The 13,335-nt window shown below is 33.6% G+C and overlaps 1 protein-coding gene across 1 annotated transcript; it reads left to right on the forward strand.

The window, feature by feature from the left end:
* The first annotated feature begins 3,608 nt into the window (after window positions 1–3,608).
* Window positions 3,609–9,524, forward strand: LOC127092423 (uncharacterized). Its single transcript, XM_051031289.1, has 13 exons — window positions 3,609–4,063; window positions 4,150–4,292; window positions 5,101–5,217; window positions 5,733–5,847; window positions 6,367–6,504; window positions 6,611–6,706; window positions 6,806–6,919; window positions 7,258–7,326; window positions 7,495–7,565; window positions 7,693–7,786; window positions 8,653–8,781; window positions 8,902–8,991; window positions 9,129–9,524. Exons 1-13 carry the CDS (start codon window positions 3,704–3,706, stop codon window positions 9,225–9,227), a joined length of 1,635 nt encoding a protein of 544 aa, XP_050887246.1. The 5' UTR covers window positions 3,609–3,703; the 3' UTR covers window positions 9,228–9,524.
* Window positions 9,525–13,335: the final 3,811 nt, after the last annotated feature.

A 13,335-nucleotide genomic window follows, 5' to 3' on the forward strand; every position in this document is an offset into this window, starting at 1 on the left:
AAAACTTCTCAACCTCGCTGGGGCGAGCTTGAAGCGTTTCCTTCGCTAGGCGAAGGTATGTTCGCTAGGCGAACATGACAGTTCACCAACGCCCTGTTTTCTCTGGGCGCAGGGGCCTTTTGTGCTCATATTTGACCTTCGCTAGGCGAGCCATTCTGCTCGCCTAGCGAACATGACAGTTCTGCACTTGTCTATAAGTAGCAGGTGCCACTTTTGGGCACCATACCTCATTTTTACCAACTTTTCCATTTTTTGTACTTTCTTCTAGATATTTTACAGCATTGTTTTGTGGGAGCTTTTATGCCCTAATTTCATTTCTCTTCATCTAGCAACCATCTTCCACAAAAAGAAGGTGGATTCCCATCCAACTTCGATTATCCGACTTGGATGTTGATCAACCCTCTTTCCTTACTTGCCGACCAAGCTACCATGAAAATGAGTAGCTAAGTCATCCATTTGTCAAGGTTAGATGTAGGTGATTTCTAGCTTTGTGTGTAAATGTAAGGATCCTCATATGTAAACTCTTTAATGGTAAATATATGATGAAAACTTTGCTTCTATTTAAAACTATTTGTGTTGGTATTTGATCGAGAGATGTTTACCGATTCTTGACCTAGGTTTTCATCCAAACTTGTTTGTTAGCTAGAGATAGTAACGAATGATTTTGTTCACCATAAGGTTGAACCAAAAAGTTGTCATTTTGATAGATTGTGTTCGAGAGAAACAATGGATCAAAATAGCAAAACTCACAATGGGCGTTCGAGAGAAACGCATTGAGAGGACCTTGTGAAATTATTTATCATCTAAAGGAGTTTATAATATTGTTGACCGAGCAAATACATGCAAAGTGATCATTGAAACCTAACTTTGACAATATTTCTCATATTACTCAAAACATAACTTTTTCCGCAATTAATTACTTTGTATGCAAGATAACTTGATTAAAACCAAAACCCTAGTGTTACATTAAGTTAAGATTAATTCAACCATTGAACGGCAGTGATATCTTACAATCTCTGTGGATACGATAACAAAAACCTGACACGAAATATACTTTTCAACAACCATCATTATTTTATTTTCTTATTCGTATTAATTTAGAATTTTATATGGAAGTAATGATAAGCAACTGTCTATAATTTTATATATATGTCTCTCTTCTTTATTATCTCTATTTTCTTTCATGTGTTGCAAATCTGGTTCGATATCATGAATGGAAAAAGGAAACGATTATGAACACGTGGTTGTTTGAAATCCTGAAATCCAATTTGCAATTTTACTTTAAGCATGTTGCAGGTTTTCATTTCTTTTTTTTAAGAACCATTGCAGTAGTAGAAGTAGGAAGAAATGGGGAGTGACTGTGAGTATTATCATCACAAAGTTGATATTTGAGGAGAGAGAGAGAGAGAGAGAGAGGAGAATAAGGAACCACAAACACACAATTAGAGAGAGAGGGAGGGAGGGAGCGGAGGGAGATAGACCATATCACAAAGTTTTTTACAATACGTTATGAAAAAAAACTGTCATTATCGTTACTAAAAAGAAACTATTGCCAATTTTAAAAATGTGGTGAGAGGTTATTAAAATAAACTATATTGAAAGTAAAAAAACTGCATATTAGAAAGTTACAATAGAAAATAAAAAGTAAGATAGAAATATAATAGATTGAAAAAAGTTCAAAAAAAAAATATTGATTGAGAAAGAGATGGAATAAAAAAAGAAAAATAGAAGAGGAATTTTAACTATGTAAACTCATTGAGAAAGAGATTGAGCAAGTATTGTGGGAGATTATTGTGTTGCTTTCATAATTGCTTACAAATTCGCCTTCAAAATAACATTACACGCGTACATACGAATAATTTAATAACCAAATACATGTGTTATTGATTGATTTTTATACGATGCACATAGCAGAAAAAAGAGAAGAGAGAGAGTTCTGATTTTGATTATATGGTTGACCTTCCTATTAAGTAACAATGTCACTTAATATCTCTCTTTTAAAGTTTATGTTTATTTGCTTAATAAACTGTGAGAAACATTTTTTTCTTATTTTATCTAAATCTTCTTATGATTTTGAACAATCTATAACAATATATAAAGACAAAACTTAATTTTGGTGTCACCTATTTTCTTTTTTCATAATACCGTATTCCAAATCACCAAATTATCCCACTTACATTATTGATTTGTTTGAAAAAAAAAACGATTGAATAACGTCACGCCACAATGCGGTTTTCTCAATTCAAACAAAATTTAATACAAAAAATATTACATTGCAAATAAAATTTAATATGTATCTATACAACTATATATGTTTTATCAAATAAATAGTTTATATTAAAATCAAACTTATAAAAAGAGAAACTATTAATATTTTTACGTGTTAGCTCAATAAAACATTATTGATTTTTCACGTGTTAATATTTTACGATTGAATAAATATATAAACATATTCTCTTTTTTTAATGCGCACACCAGAGAAAAATAAATGACTGTTTTTCTTTTTATAAGGTTTCTATTGTACATCATATTAAAATAATATTATTGCAATAATATATATGTTTTGAAGCTATTTGGGTGGAGAGAGAGAGAGAGAGAGAGAGAGAGAGAGAGAGAGAGAGAGAGAGAGAGAGAGAGAGAGAGAGAGAGAGAGAGAGAGAGAGAGAGAGAGAGAGAGAGAGAGAGAGAGAGAGAGAGAGAGAGAGAGAGAGAGAGAGAGAGAGAGAGAGAGAGAGAGAGAGGTGTTCCGCCTTTTTTAATGTTGATTTCTCAAATTTAAGTCATAATTTACTAAAACATGTTGAAAGTGAATATATATCATCTTAATTTTATTTTTATGAAATGTGTCCAAGTAATATTCCTTTTAACATGACATATGTGAAAAACATCATAAAAGATATACACACGTAAGCACAATAAAAAAAGTGGACAGACGGATACGGGAGTAAAAACAAAAACTCAGTGTAGTGCAATAAGGAGACTTGAAAATGACCACGGGCTCAAATTAAATTTTCTTGATCCCACATTGTTTAGCTAAGATATATTTTGAATGTATTCTTTGATGATATGACGTTCCTTCATGTATTTGTAGTTTTTTAAATCTCAAGAGCGCATTAATAAAATGGTATATGAATAATTGATTTGAAGGTAAAAAAAGCTATATTACACTACGTACTATTAATTTTACTATCTTTTTCTATAAAAAAAATTCTAATTTGAGAGTCTTACATATTTTATTTACTATGAAAAATAATTGTAATGAAAAAGAAAATACTTCGAATAAAGATTTCATATTCGACATTCCTTTTAAAGAACATCATTGATTAAACAATATCAATAGTACTTTGCATGCTCCAATATAATTTTGAATATCTTTGTTTATCATTTTCAAAGTGTAATAACATTATTTTTAATGCGACCTACAATAGAAATCTCAAAGTGTAATAACATTGTTAAGTGTAATATCATTGAATAAAAATAAATATTTATTTTTCTCTGATGTGCGCATTAAAAAAAGCGGGCAGACGGGTACTCACGAGTGCCCGAGTGCCCGTCTGAACGCTAGTAGACTATAAAAAAAAAAAAAATAGAGATCCTTTTAATTTATTTTTAACGGCCTCATACACCTACCATCGGCAGCCACAAGTTAGTTACTACAATTAACAAGCATACGCAAAAACGAAGCAGCAGCTCTAACACAGAGATGATGAAAACATGCGCATGCCTTCACACTTCCTCTTATTCTTCTTCACTACCATTATTACCATCAACATTTCTATTTCAACAACAACAACTACGCTATCATCATTTTCTCAATTTTCGCTCCTTATCTCTTAACGCTACACCGCGCGAAATTCAACTTCAACTCTCTTCCTCTAACGACGCCGTTTTATCACAAAACCCTACACCGCCGCACATAGAAGAACCACCTCCTCCAACTCCACTTGTTCTCTCCGGTGACGATAAAACTACTACTAATAATAAGCTTAAAAAAAAGAAAGACATAAACGACGATAACAGTAGCAACTTCGATAACCGCTTCAAGCTCCGTAACGGTAAAGAGGTGAGTGATTTTCAATTTTCAATTTCGATTTCAATTTCAATTTCACTCTCTTCGATTTGATTCTTATCGTTTGCTTAATTTTTTAGGTTTTTGAAGAGAAAGCTTATCTGGTTGGTGTTGAGCGTAAAGGTGATGTGAGTGATTCTTTTGGTATTGAAGATTCTTTGAGTGAATTGAAACAGTTAGCTGATACGGCTGGACTACTGGTTGTTGACTCTACATATCAGAAGTAAACCGTTTTTCTATTCTTTCTTATTCTTCATTTCTATATTTGAAAGCTTATGAACTGATTTACTGAGATTCTCAAATAGTCTCATAAGTGTTTATGCTATTAGATAACTTCAAATTAGTTAATCCAATTCCAAACATATATCTTATCTTATTTTCACGTTCTAATATAATTTTCCAAAATCTATTTACGTTGTGGTAAGACATTGAAAACATTGAAATATGATTGGATATTATACACATAAAAATTAATTATACTGTTAGCTTGAATTGTCGGTGTATAGTTATAAACTCTTCTAGTGTTGTTTATTGTCCTGAAATTGGATTCAACTTTCTTTTAGTCTATATGATGTTGTTGTTGGTGTATTTCATTGCTTAAGTTTATGATTCTTCTTATTTTAATAGAACATTGCATCTTCATGCTTGCTTTTGCGTACATTGCTTTATATGTAGTTTGCCTTCTTTCCCACTATCTTTTTTATTTTATTTTTGTGAGTTTGGAAGAATTGTGCCCTAATGATGGAGATAATGGACCTTAGTTGCCAGTTAATATGCCACATTTTCCCTCAGACTCCTCTCTTTCTTCATGCTGGTGATGATAACTAATTGAAGCTTCCATTAAGGCTGTCGTTGCTTTGCATTGCACAATATTGTTTACAGTCCATAACTATGAATCATATCTTTCTTCTATTTGAGACATTGGCATTGCTGGATACATATGTCCCAGTTCCCTTTTTTCTTCTTCTGTTGAGATTTGGGACAACATTTTTTCATTTGACTCAGTTTCAGAGTTAATCTAAATGGTACAGGCTTGCATCTCCAAACCCTAGGACTTACATTGGCTCCGGCAAAGTTTCTGAAATTAAGAGTGCAATCAATGCATTGGATGTTGAAACTGTGATATTTGATGATGAGCTATCAGCTGGGTAAGGGACCTTTTTTCTGTGTCTCACATTTATGCTACGCCATGATCCAACTGCACACTTCCTGTTAAGTCTATTTTTTTCCATGCTGTCATTTTGTTGTTGACATTTGACTACTTCATTTATTGAAACTGGTTTGTCTTCAGAACTGACCACAAAATTTTCAACAACAACAATAAAAAAATAGCATTTTGATTTTTTTCTAGCTTTGATTTGAGATGATTGGAACCGTAAGAACCAGGTTGCTTAAGAGGTTCAGACTGAAATTTTGGTTTCCAGTATAATTGAGTATGATGATTTGGAAACTTTTGATTTTCAGGAAGATGGTTGTGAGGTATCTTAGACTATGCCGTATATTTGTTATTATTTTCCTTTATTCTTTTATAGTTCCAGGTTGTTCTGCATTGCATTATATTGGCCCACTTCTCCAAAAATGAATACATTATTATAGTTGCATTGTTGTGTAAGGAATGCCATTCTGAATCTCACACAAAATTACTGGTCCCTGCTAATTATAGGCAATTGCGCAACCTAGAAAAGGTTTTTGGGGGAGATGTGAGAGTTTGCGATCGAACTGCTCTCATCCTTGATATATTTAATCAGCGAGCAGCAACACATGAAGCATCTTTACAGGCAATTATAAATTTAAAAGGAGGTTTCTCCAGTATCTTTTGTTTTTAATAGGTTATCACTAATCAGTATCTCGAATAATTTGATAATGTAATCCACTTGATTGACATATAAATGCAAAATAGGACTTTTCTATGGGGTTTTATGTCTTCACTTATTTCAGTATCTATTTTAATCAGAATTAATTGATCATTTTCTGCAAAAAAAAATCATTATAATTTTTAGTTTGTTTTGAAATGTAATATTTTTAGATTTTGATCAAGTAAAATAATAAAATTTAAAAGTCAAGTATGGACAGAAATGATGTTTTGTATTTATATTTCAATTTAAGTGGGGCATGTTGCTAAATATTAGCCACTATTTTTTCTAGAGGTACTGATACCCTTAGAAAAGCAAAATGCATTGATGAAAATCTCCAAATCACACACACATACATATTTCATGTTATTACCTGAACCACAACCTTGGCAAATAGGAGAAATTTAAACCCCTATTCTGACAATTCTACTTTTTGATCTCTAGGTTTCATTAGCGCAAATGGAATACCAATTACCTCGTCTAACAAAAATGTGGACTCATCTTGAGCGTCAATCAGGAGGACAGGTGAAAGGAATGGGTGAAAAACAAATAGAAGTGGACAAACGTATTTTGCGTAACCAAGTAAGCATAGAAAGATGCGTTCATTATTGGTGTTGTTTGATTTATGCTAGTGTAATATTGTGTTAGTAACTTACCAATTTCATACATTATGCACGGGCTTTGACAGATTGGCGTTCTTAAAAAAGAGCTAGAATCTGTTAGGAAACATCGAAAGCAGTATCGTAATAGGCGTGTCTCAGTACCTGTGCCAGTGATATCTTTGGTTAGTTTTCTAACATTTTTATAGACAGATATTGGATATGCATTATTGTAATGCATTCCGTATAAGATGATGATATATGCTTATTTGCCATCATTTTAGGTCGGATATACAAATGCTGGTAAGAGTACGCTTTTAAATCAATTAACTGGAGCAGATGTTCTTGCTGAGGATAAATTATTTGCAACTTTAGATCCAACTACAAGGAGGGTACAGGTCAGTCAAAAATTTACCTGGATAATTTCTCATTTTTATTCACAACCTATACATTATGTTCATTGTTGAATGATTTCAACTATTGGGAATGTGCTTCTAATTTGTAATGAAACTCTAATACCAGCTTATATTCTATTTTTATTGAAGAACCAGTCCAAAAACTTATACCAACATTTACCTTCAGCTGTCAGTTCCTATGTTTACAGTGTTCCTTGGCTGTAGGATGTCTAAAATCCGTTGTTAATGATGTTTTTAAGTTATGCAATAAATTCAGTCTTGTGGGGATTGAATTATAGGTATTTTAACATGTTGTGCTTTGTTTATATGCTTTCGTCCAGATGAAGAATGGAAAGGAGTTTCTCCTAACAGACACTGTTGGTTTTATTCAGAAGTTACCTACTACACTAGTAAGAAAGATACCTCCTTTGCAATTTATTTTGCTTTGGGTGTTATACAATTGATTTCTCATATTGTTTTTTGACATGATTTACAATCAAATTGAAATTTTTCCATTAGAACTTAACCCAAATTATGAAATAATTCCTCAAAATTGTCATTTTGTCTGCTCTCTGTAGGTTGCTGCCTTCAGAGCCACACTCGAGGAGATATCAGAGTCATCACTTCTGGTTCATGTTGTTGATATCAGGTTATATATCAGTAAAAGTTATGGGAGTCACTTTATTTGTAGAGAAAGGAAATTTAGACGAAATAGACAATAACTTGTTGACTTACAACATATCTCATCAGTCATCAAATTTTTAATAAAATTGCAGTCACCCCCTGGTTGAGCAACAGATAAATGCTGTTGACAAAGTTCTGTCAGAACTAGATGTATCATCAATACCAAGATTGATGGTCTGGAATAAGGTATTAGAAAATTGTTTTTGCTGGCCACATAACTGTTGCAGTTTGTCTTTCATGTTTTATAATGAATTCATTTTCGAATTTTTTTATTGATTCATTCTATGAAAAATATAATGATATCCTTGTCAACTCCAGTTTATTTCTATTCTTAACATTATCAGAATCTCAATAACATCATATTTGGGATGAAATTGAGCCCACTTATGTGAAGGACTTCAACAATGAAAAGCGGAGTTGCCAAATAATTTATTTAGATGATTCTGGCCAAAAGTCTATTCATGTTCTGTAAACCAAGTTTATCACACTGTCACCCCCCCATTCTAAACTGTAAAAGCAAATCAGCAGAAGATAGATGGGTCCATGCATTGTCCTTGTTTCAAACCAAAAGGTTTTGTGTGAGAGGATATGTCATAGCAATAAACCACTCACATGCCTATAGCATCTAGGGTAGTTGGTTCATGAGGGTAATACGAGGAGTTTGGCTTTTAATCTCAAAATGTTTTCCATTCAAGGATTTTTATGCATAGTTTCTTTTTATAGTATCACATTGTATAAGATCATCATTATTTTATATTGAGGAGTAACCATAATGCTTTAAAATCAGCTCCTGGATTATGTACTGCTTTTGGTTCAAAATTGGCTGTCATTTTAATTTTGTTTATCAGTTTCTCTCAGCAGTGAAATTCTTCTCTTAAAATTAGACTGATGTGTTCTTCTATTGCTTTTGGTGTTGGTCACTCTGTTAGTTCTTTAGGAGGACTGGGATCCGTTCTTCCCTTAATTGACAAGCTTTACTGCGCGGTTGATGTTTAACTGTTACAACATGAACTCCAGCCTGAACATTCTGGCATGTTTCTTTCTTATGTCAGATTGATAAGGCTAGTGATCCCCAGAAAATCAGGCTAGAAGCTGAAAAAAGAGATGATGTTGTATGCATATCTGCTTTAAGTGGCGATGGCTTACAAGAATTCTGTGATGCAATTCAAGACAAACTAAAGGTACAAAGTTGAAGCCAGTCTTGATATAATTTAAATGTACTTTTTGTCTTTCCATATCACGTATTCTATTTGTTAGAACGGTTTGCATTTACCAGTCGAAATTATGTTATTCTTTGATAGGACTCAATGGTATGGGTGGAAGCTTTGTTACCATTTGAAAATGGGGACCTTCTCAGCACCATACACCAAGTTGGAATGGTTGAGAAAACTGTAAGTAAATACCTTTGTCCATCATTTGCTACCCGTTGATCATAGTCTGCACCGCAGATTCTATACTATTTAGCATATCATGGATTTCCTACTTGATATTGATGGATTTCCTGACATTTTATCTAATTTGTATATAGGAATATACAGAGCAAGGGACATACATTAAGGCTCATGTGCCCCTACGTTATGCAAGATTGCTTACACCTATGAGGCAACTGTGTGTATCACGACCTTGACTTTCTTACATGTGTGTATAATTTTATTTAACATTAACTTTCATATATCTGTCATTCGGTGGTGTATAAAATGATTAATACAGTTTAGCCTCAGTTATGATTGAGGCCATGGGTGAGAAACACTTGGCTTGCAGCATAACAGGTCCCATGTAAAGCTGTACATATGTATGTAATTATTGAAGGACTGAAGTCATAATCAGATTAGCAAGCCCTTGAAAATGTTGACACCTTGAAGGATGGCAATGCAAAGTGTGTTTGCACTTTGCAACCACAGTTTATCATACATATTCAGCCCAATGTTTTGTTTTTAAACAGCGTTTAGTTACTAACTGATGAGATATTGATATTTATTATAATTGATTTATTAGTATTCTTAGGAATTATAGTAGGATTGCATTCCTATTTAGACTATATTGCTTATGTATATAAATAGTTGTTTTCAACCTTTTCAATGACACAAGAAATACATTTAATATGGTATCTAGAGTATAGTTTTTTCTTAGGGTTCCACTGGCTAGGGTAACCCTAATATTTTTTATTGGCATTTGGTTACCGTGGGGCACAAACCCATGGCCACAAGATTAAGAGTATTTCCGTTTTGTGTCGTTTGGGAACATTAATAGCACGTGAGTCTCAATTTTGAGAGGTTATTTAGAGCTTTCTTTGTAGTTGGTTGTCTCTTTCAATTATTTTTGCTGTGTTTTAAGGCTTTGCTGGCCATTCTCTTTTCACTTTAGCCTACCACTTGCTACAAATTTGTCTTCCAATGTCATTCAAAGGTAATTTTGATTAGTATAATGATGGTTGTCCAATATGTTTCATCTTCAACTGCTCTGGCTCATTTTGGTAATTCCACGACTTGCCTAGCCTATCTCATTGTGTGGGTTCATAGATTTTAGATTCTGGTGCTTCTGTTCATGGAGTTGGTAATCTGTTTCTTATTTCTAATCAACTCCTAAAATACCTCAATTTTACTCTGGTTAATGGTTCTAAGGCACAAGTTATTGCTATTGATCAAACTTCACCTTTACCACCTCTATCATTAAATTATGTGTTTTGTACCTGGTTCTCCCTTTAATTTGATTTCAATCGGTAAACTTACTCGCTTTCTCAATTGTTCCATAACATTCTCTTTCGAATTTTTCTCTATGTATGATCCTAGTGCATGAAATACATTTGGAATGTGATTTGAATCACACCTTCATCATTCATCCACCATTTGTGGTGTTTATGCATCCTTGAATATAATTCATTGTTGTTCGGGTCATCCAATTTTAGATAAATTAAAGGTGTTGGTTCATCAAACTTCACATTTAAAGTCATTGGATTGTGAGTCATGTCAAATTGGCAAACATGTCATAGCATCTTTTCTAAGCAACTCCAATAAAAGGATCCATGTCACTTTTTGATATTGTTCATTATGATGTTTCCGGTCTTAGTTGGATGTCGTCTCCTTTGGAATACATGTATTATGTTACATTCATTGATGATTTTTCTAGATCACTTTATTGAAGGGATCGTTCACAATTATTTGATGTCTATCAAACGTTTTATTTAGAGATATAATCAATTTGGACAAGTAATTTGAATTTTGTAGAGTGACAACATAAAATAATATTTTTCTTCATTCAACTCTATCATGGTTTTTCATCGTATTATACTCCAGTCTAGTTGTCCACACACACCATAACAAAATAACGTCGATGAAAGAAAACACTGTCATTTAATTGATACAACTCGAACCTTATTTGATCAATGCCTACATGCCCTTTATATTTTTGGATGATGTTATTCCCATTATTAGTTATTTGATAAATGCGTGCTATCCTCAATATTGGATAATAAGATTTCACAGTGACTCTTCTTAAGGAAACATTGTATGGTGTCCCTCTTTATGTGTTCGACTTTAGATGTTTCGTACCATGATAAAATGTTTACACTAGATGGCAAATATGTGTTTTTGAGATATTCTAACACTCAAAAGAGGTATTAGTGTTATTCTTTATCTCCACATCGTTTTTTATTTCAACATGTGTTAATGTCTCCCTTTTACTTTGCTTTTGTGTCTGCTTTGTCATTTATCTCTATTAGAAAAAATTGGTAAAAGCTGTTATATTTTATTCATCAGCCTTAGCTGGTTTATATAGTGAAGATACAATAATTACAATTTATTTTATCCTTAATTGAGAATAAAGAAAAATAAAGGTAGTATTAAAGACAATAATAAAATCAGAAATAATATATTTTTCAACACCCCCCTCAAGTTGGTGCATAGATATCTATCATGCCCAACTTGTCTATCAAATACTCAAAAGTAGGCCTTGCCAAGCTTTTGGTCAGGATATCCGCAGTTTGTTGACTTGAAGTCACGAAGGGTAGACATATGATTCCCGCATCTAACTTTTCCTTTATGAAGTGTCGATCAATCTCGATATGCTTGGTTCTGTCATGTTGAACTGGATTATGAGCTATGCTAATAGCAGCTTTACTGTCAGAGTACAATTTCAATGGAAACTCAATTTTCATCTTAAGTTCTTCTAGGACTCTAAGGATCCATAATCCTTCACAAATACCTTGAGACATAGCTCTAAATTCGGCCTCTGCACTACTCCTTGCTACAACTCCTTGTTTCTTGCTCCTCCATGTCACAAGATTACCCCAAACATAGGTACAATATCTAGATGTTGATCTTTTATCTGTGACTGAACCTGTCCAATCGGCATCGGTGAAGATAGACACATTTTTTTCACTAGTCTTCTTAAAAAATAATCCTTTTCCAGGATTTCCCTTCAAATATCTCAGTATCCTATATACTGCCTCAAGATGTTTCTCGAAAGGAGAATGCATAAACTGACTCACTACACTAACTGAGAAAGCAATATCAGGTCGGGTGTGTGACAAATAAATCAATTTCCCAACCAATCTCTGATATCTCCCAGTATCAACAGAAACATTACCTTCTCCCCAAAGTTTAGCATTAGGATCCATAGGGGTATCTGCAGGACGACATCCCCTCATTCCTGTTTCTTTCAACAAGTCTATAATGTATTTCTGCTGTGAAACCACAATACCATTTTTTGACCGAGCAACCTCCATACCTAGAAAATATCTCATGAATTCCAGATCCTTGATTTCAAAGTCTACTATCAATTTCTCTTTTACTCTTGCCATTTCCACTGTATCGTCTCCAGTAAGGACAATATCATCAACATAAACAATCAGGACAGCAACTTTCCCATCGTGGGAGAATTTTGTGAACAAGGTGTGGTCAGCCTGTCCTTGGATGTACCCTTGTTTCTTCATGGACTGAGTGAATTTTTCAAACCAAGCTCTAGGGGACTGCTTTAATCCATACAAAGACTTATTTAGTTTGCACACATTTGATCCAAATTTGTTTTCAAAGCCAGGAGGAATGTCCATATATATTTCTTCTTCTAGATCGCCATTAAGAAAGGCATTCTTAACATCTAACTGGTGCAAAGGCCAATCCAGGTTAGCAGCAAGAGACAAAAGAATTCTGACAGTGTTCAATTTTGCAACAGGAGCAAATGTCTCTGAGTAATCTATACCATAGGTCTGAGTAAAGCCTTTAGCCACCAAGCGAGCCTTGTACCTTTCAATTGACCCATCTGAATTATACTTCATAGTAAACACCCATTTGCATCCAACTGTCTTCTTGCCATCTGGTAGTGGCGTAACACTCCAAGTTTTGTTCTTTTCTAGAGCTTTCATCTCCTCAAGTACAGCTTCCCTCCACTTTGGAATTTCTAGAGCAACCTGTACACTTTTTGGAATTTCTACACTAGACAATTTTGAAGTGAAGGCAGACATAGATGAAGACAAATTTGAATATGATATAAAATTGGACATGGGATGTTTAGTGCAAGATTTGACAGGTTTTCTAATGGCAACAGGATCATCTATATCAGGATACAAAATACGACTCTCAGAAACAGAGATAGACTTACCTTTTCTTTTGTTAGGAAATTGATTATTCCCTGGTTCAGATTCCTGGCAGTGTTGAGATGTGGACTTGTCCTTTCCTTTATGGTGCTTTTTCACAAAAACCTTTCCTTTCCAAGTCCCGTTTCCTAATTCAAATTTGTTT

This window comes from Lathyrus oleraceus, chromosome 6 (genome assembly GCF_024323335.1).
Source record: "Lathyrus oleraceus cultivar Zhongwan6 chromosome 6, CAAS_Psat_ZW6_1.0, whole genome shotgun sequence".
NCBI lineage: Eukaryota > Viridiplantae > Streptophyta > Magnoliopsida > Fabales > Fabaceae > Lathyrus > Lathyrus oleraceus.

What these genes read in the sequence shown, in the direction of transcription:
- LOC127092423 (XM_051031289.1), top strand. Translation starts at nt 3,704, where the DNA reads ATGATGAAAACATGCGCATGCCTTCACACTTCCTCTTATTCTTCTTCA. An exon ending in CAACTACAAGGAGGGTACAG is followed by an intron (nt 6,920 to 7,257) that starts GTCAGTCAAAAA and finishes GCTTTCGTCCAG; the next exon opens with ATGAAGAATGGAAAGGAGTT. An exon ending in AGAAGTTACCTACTACACTA is followed by an intron (nt 7,327 to 7,494) that starts GTAAGAAAGATA and finishes TGCTCTCTGTAG; the next exon opens with GTTGCTGCCTTCAGAGCCAC.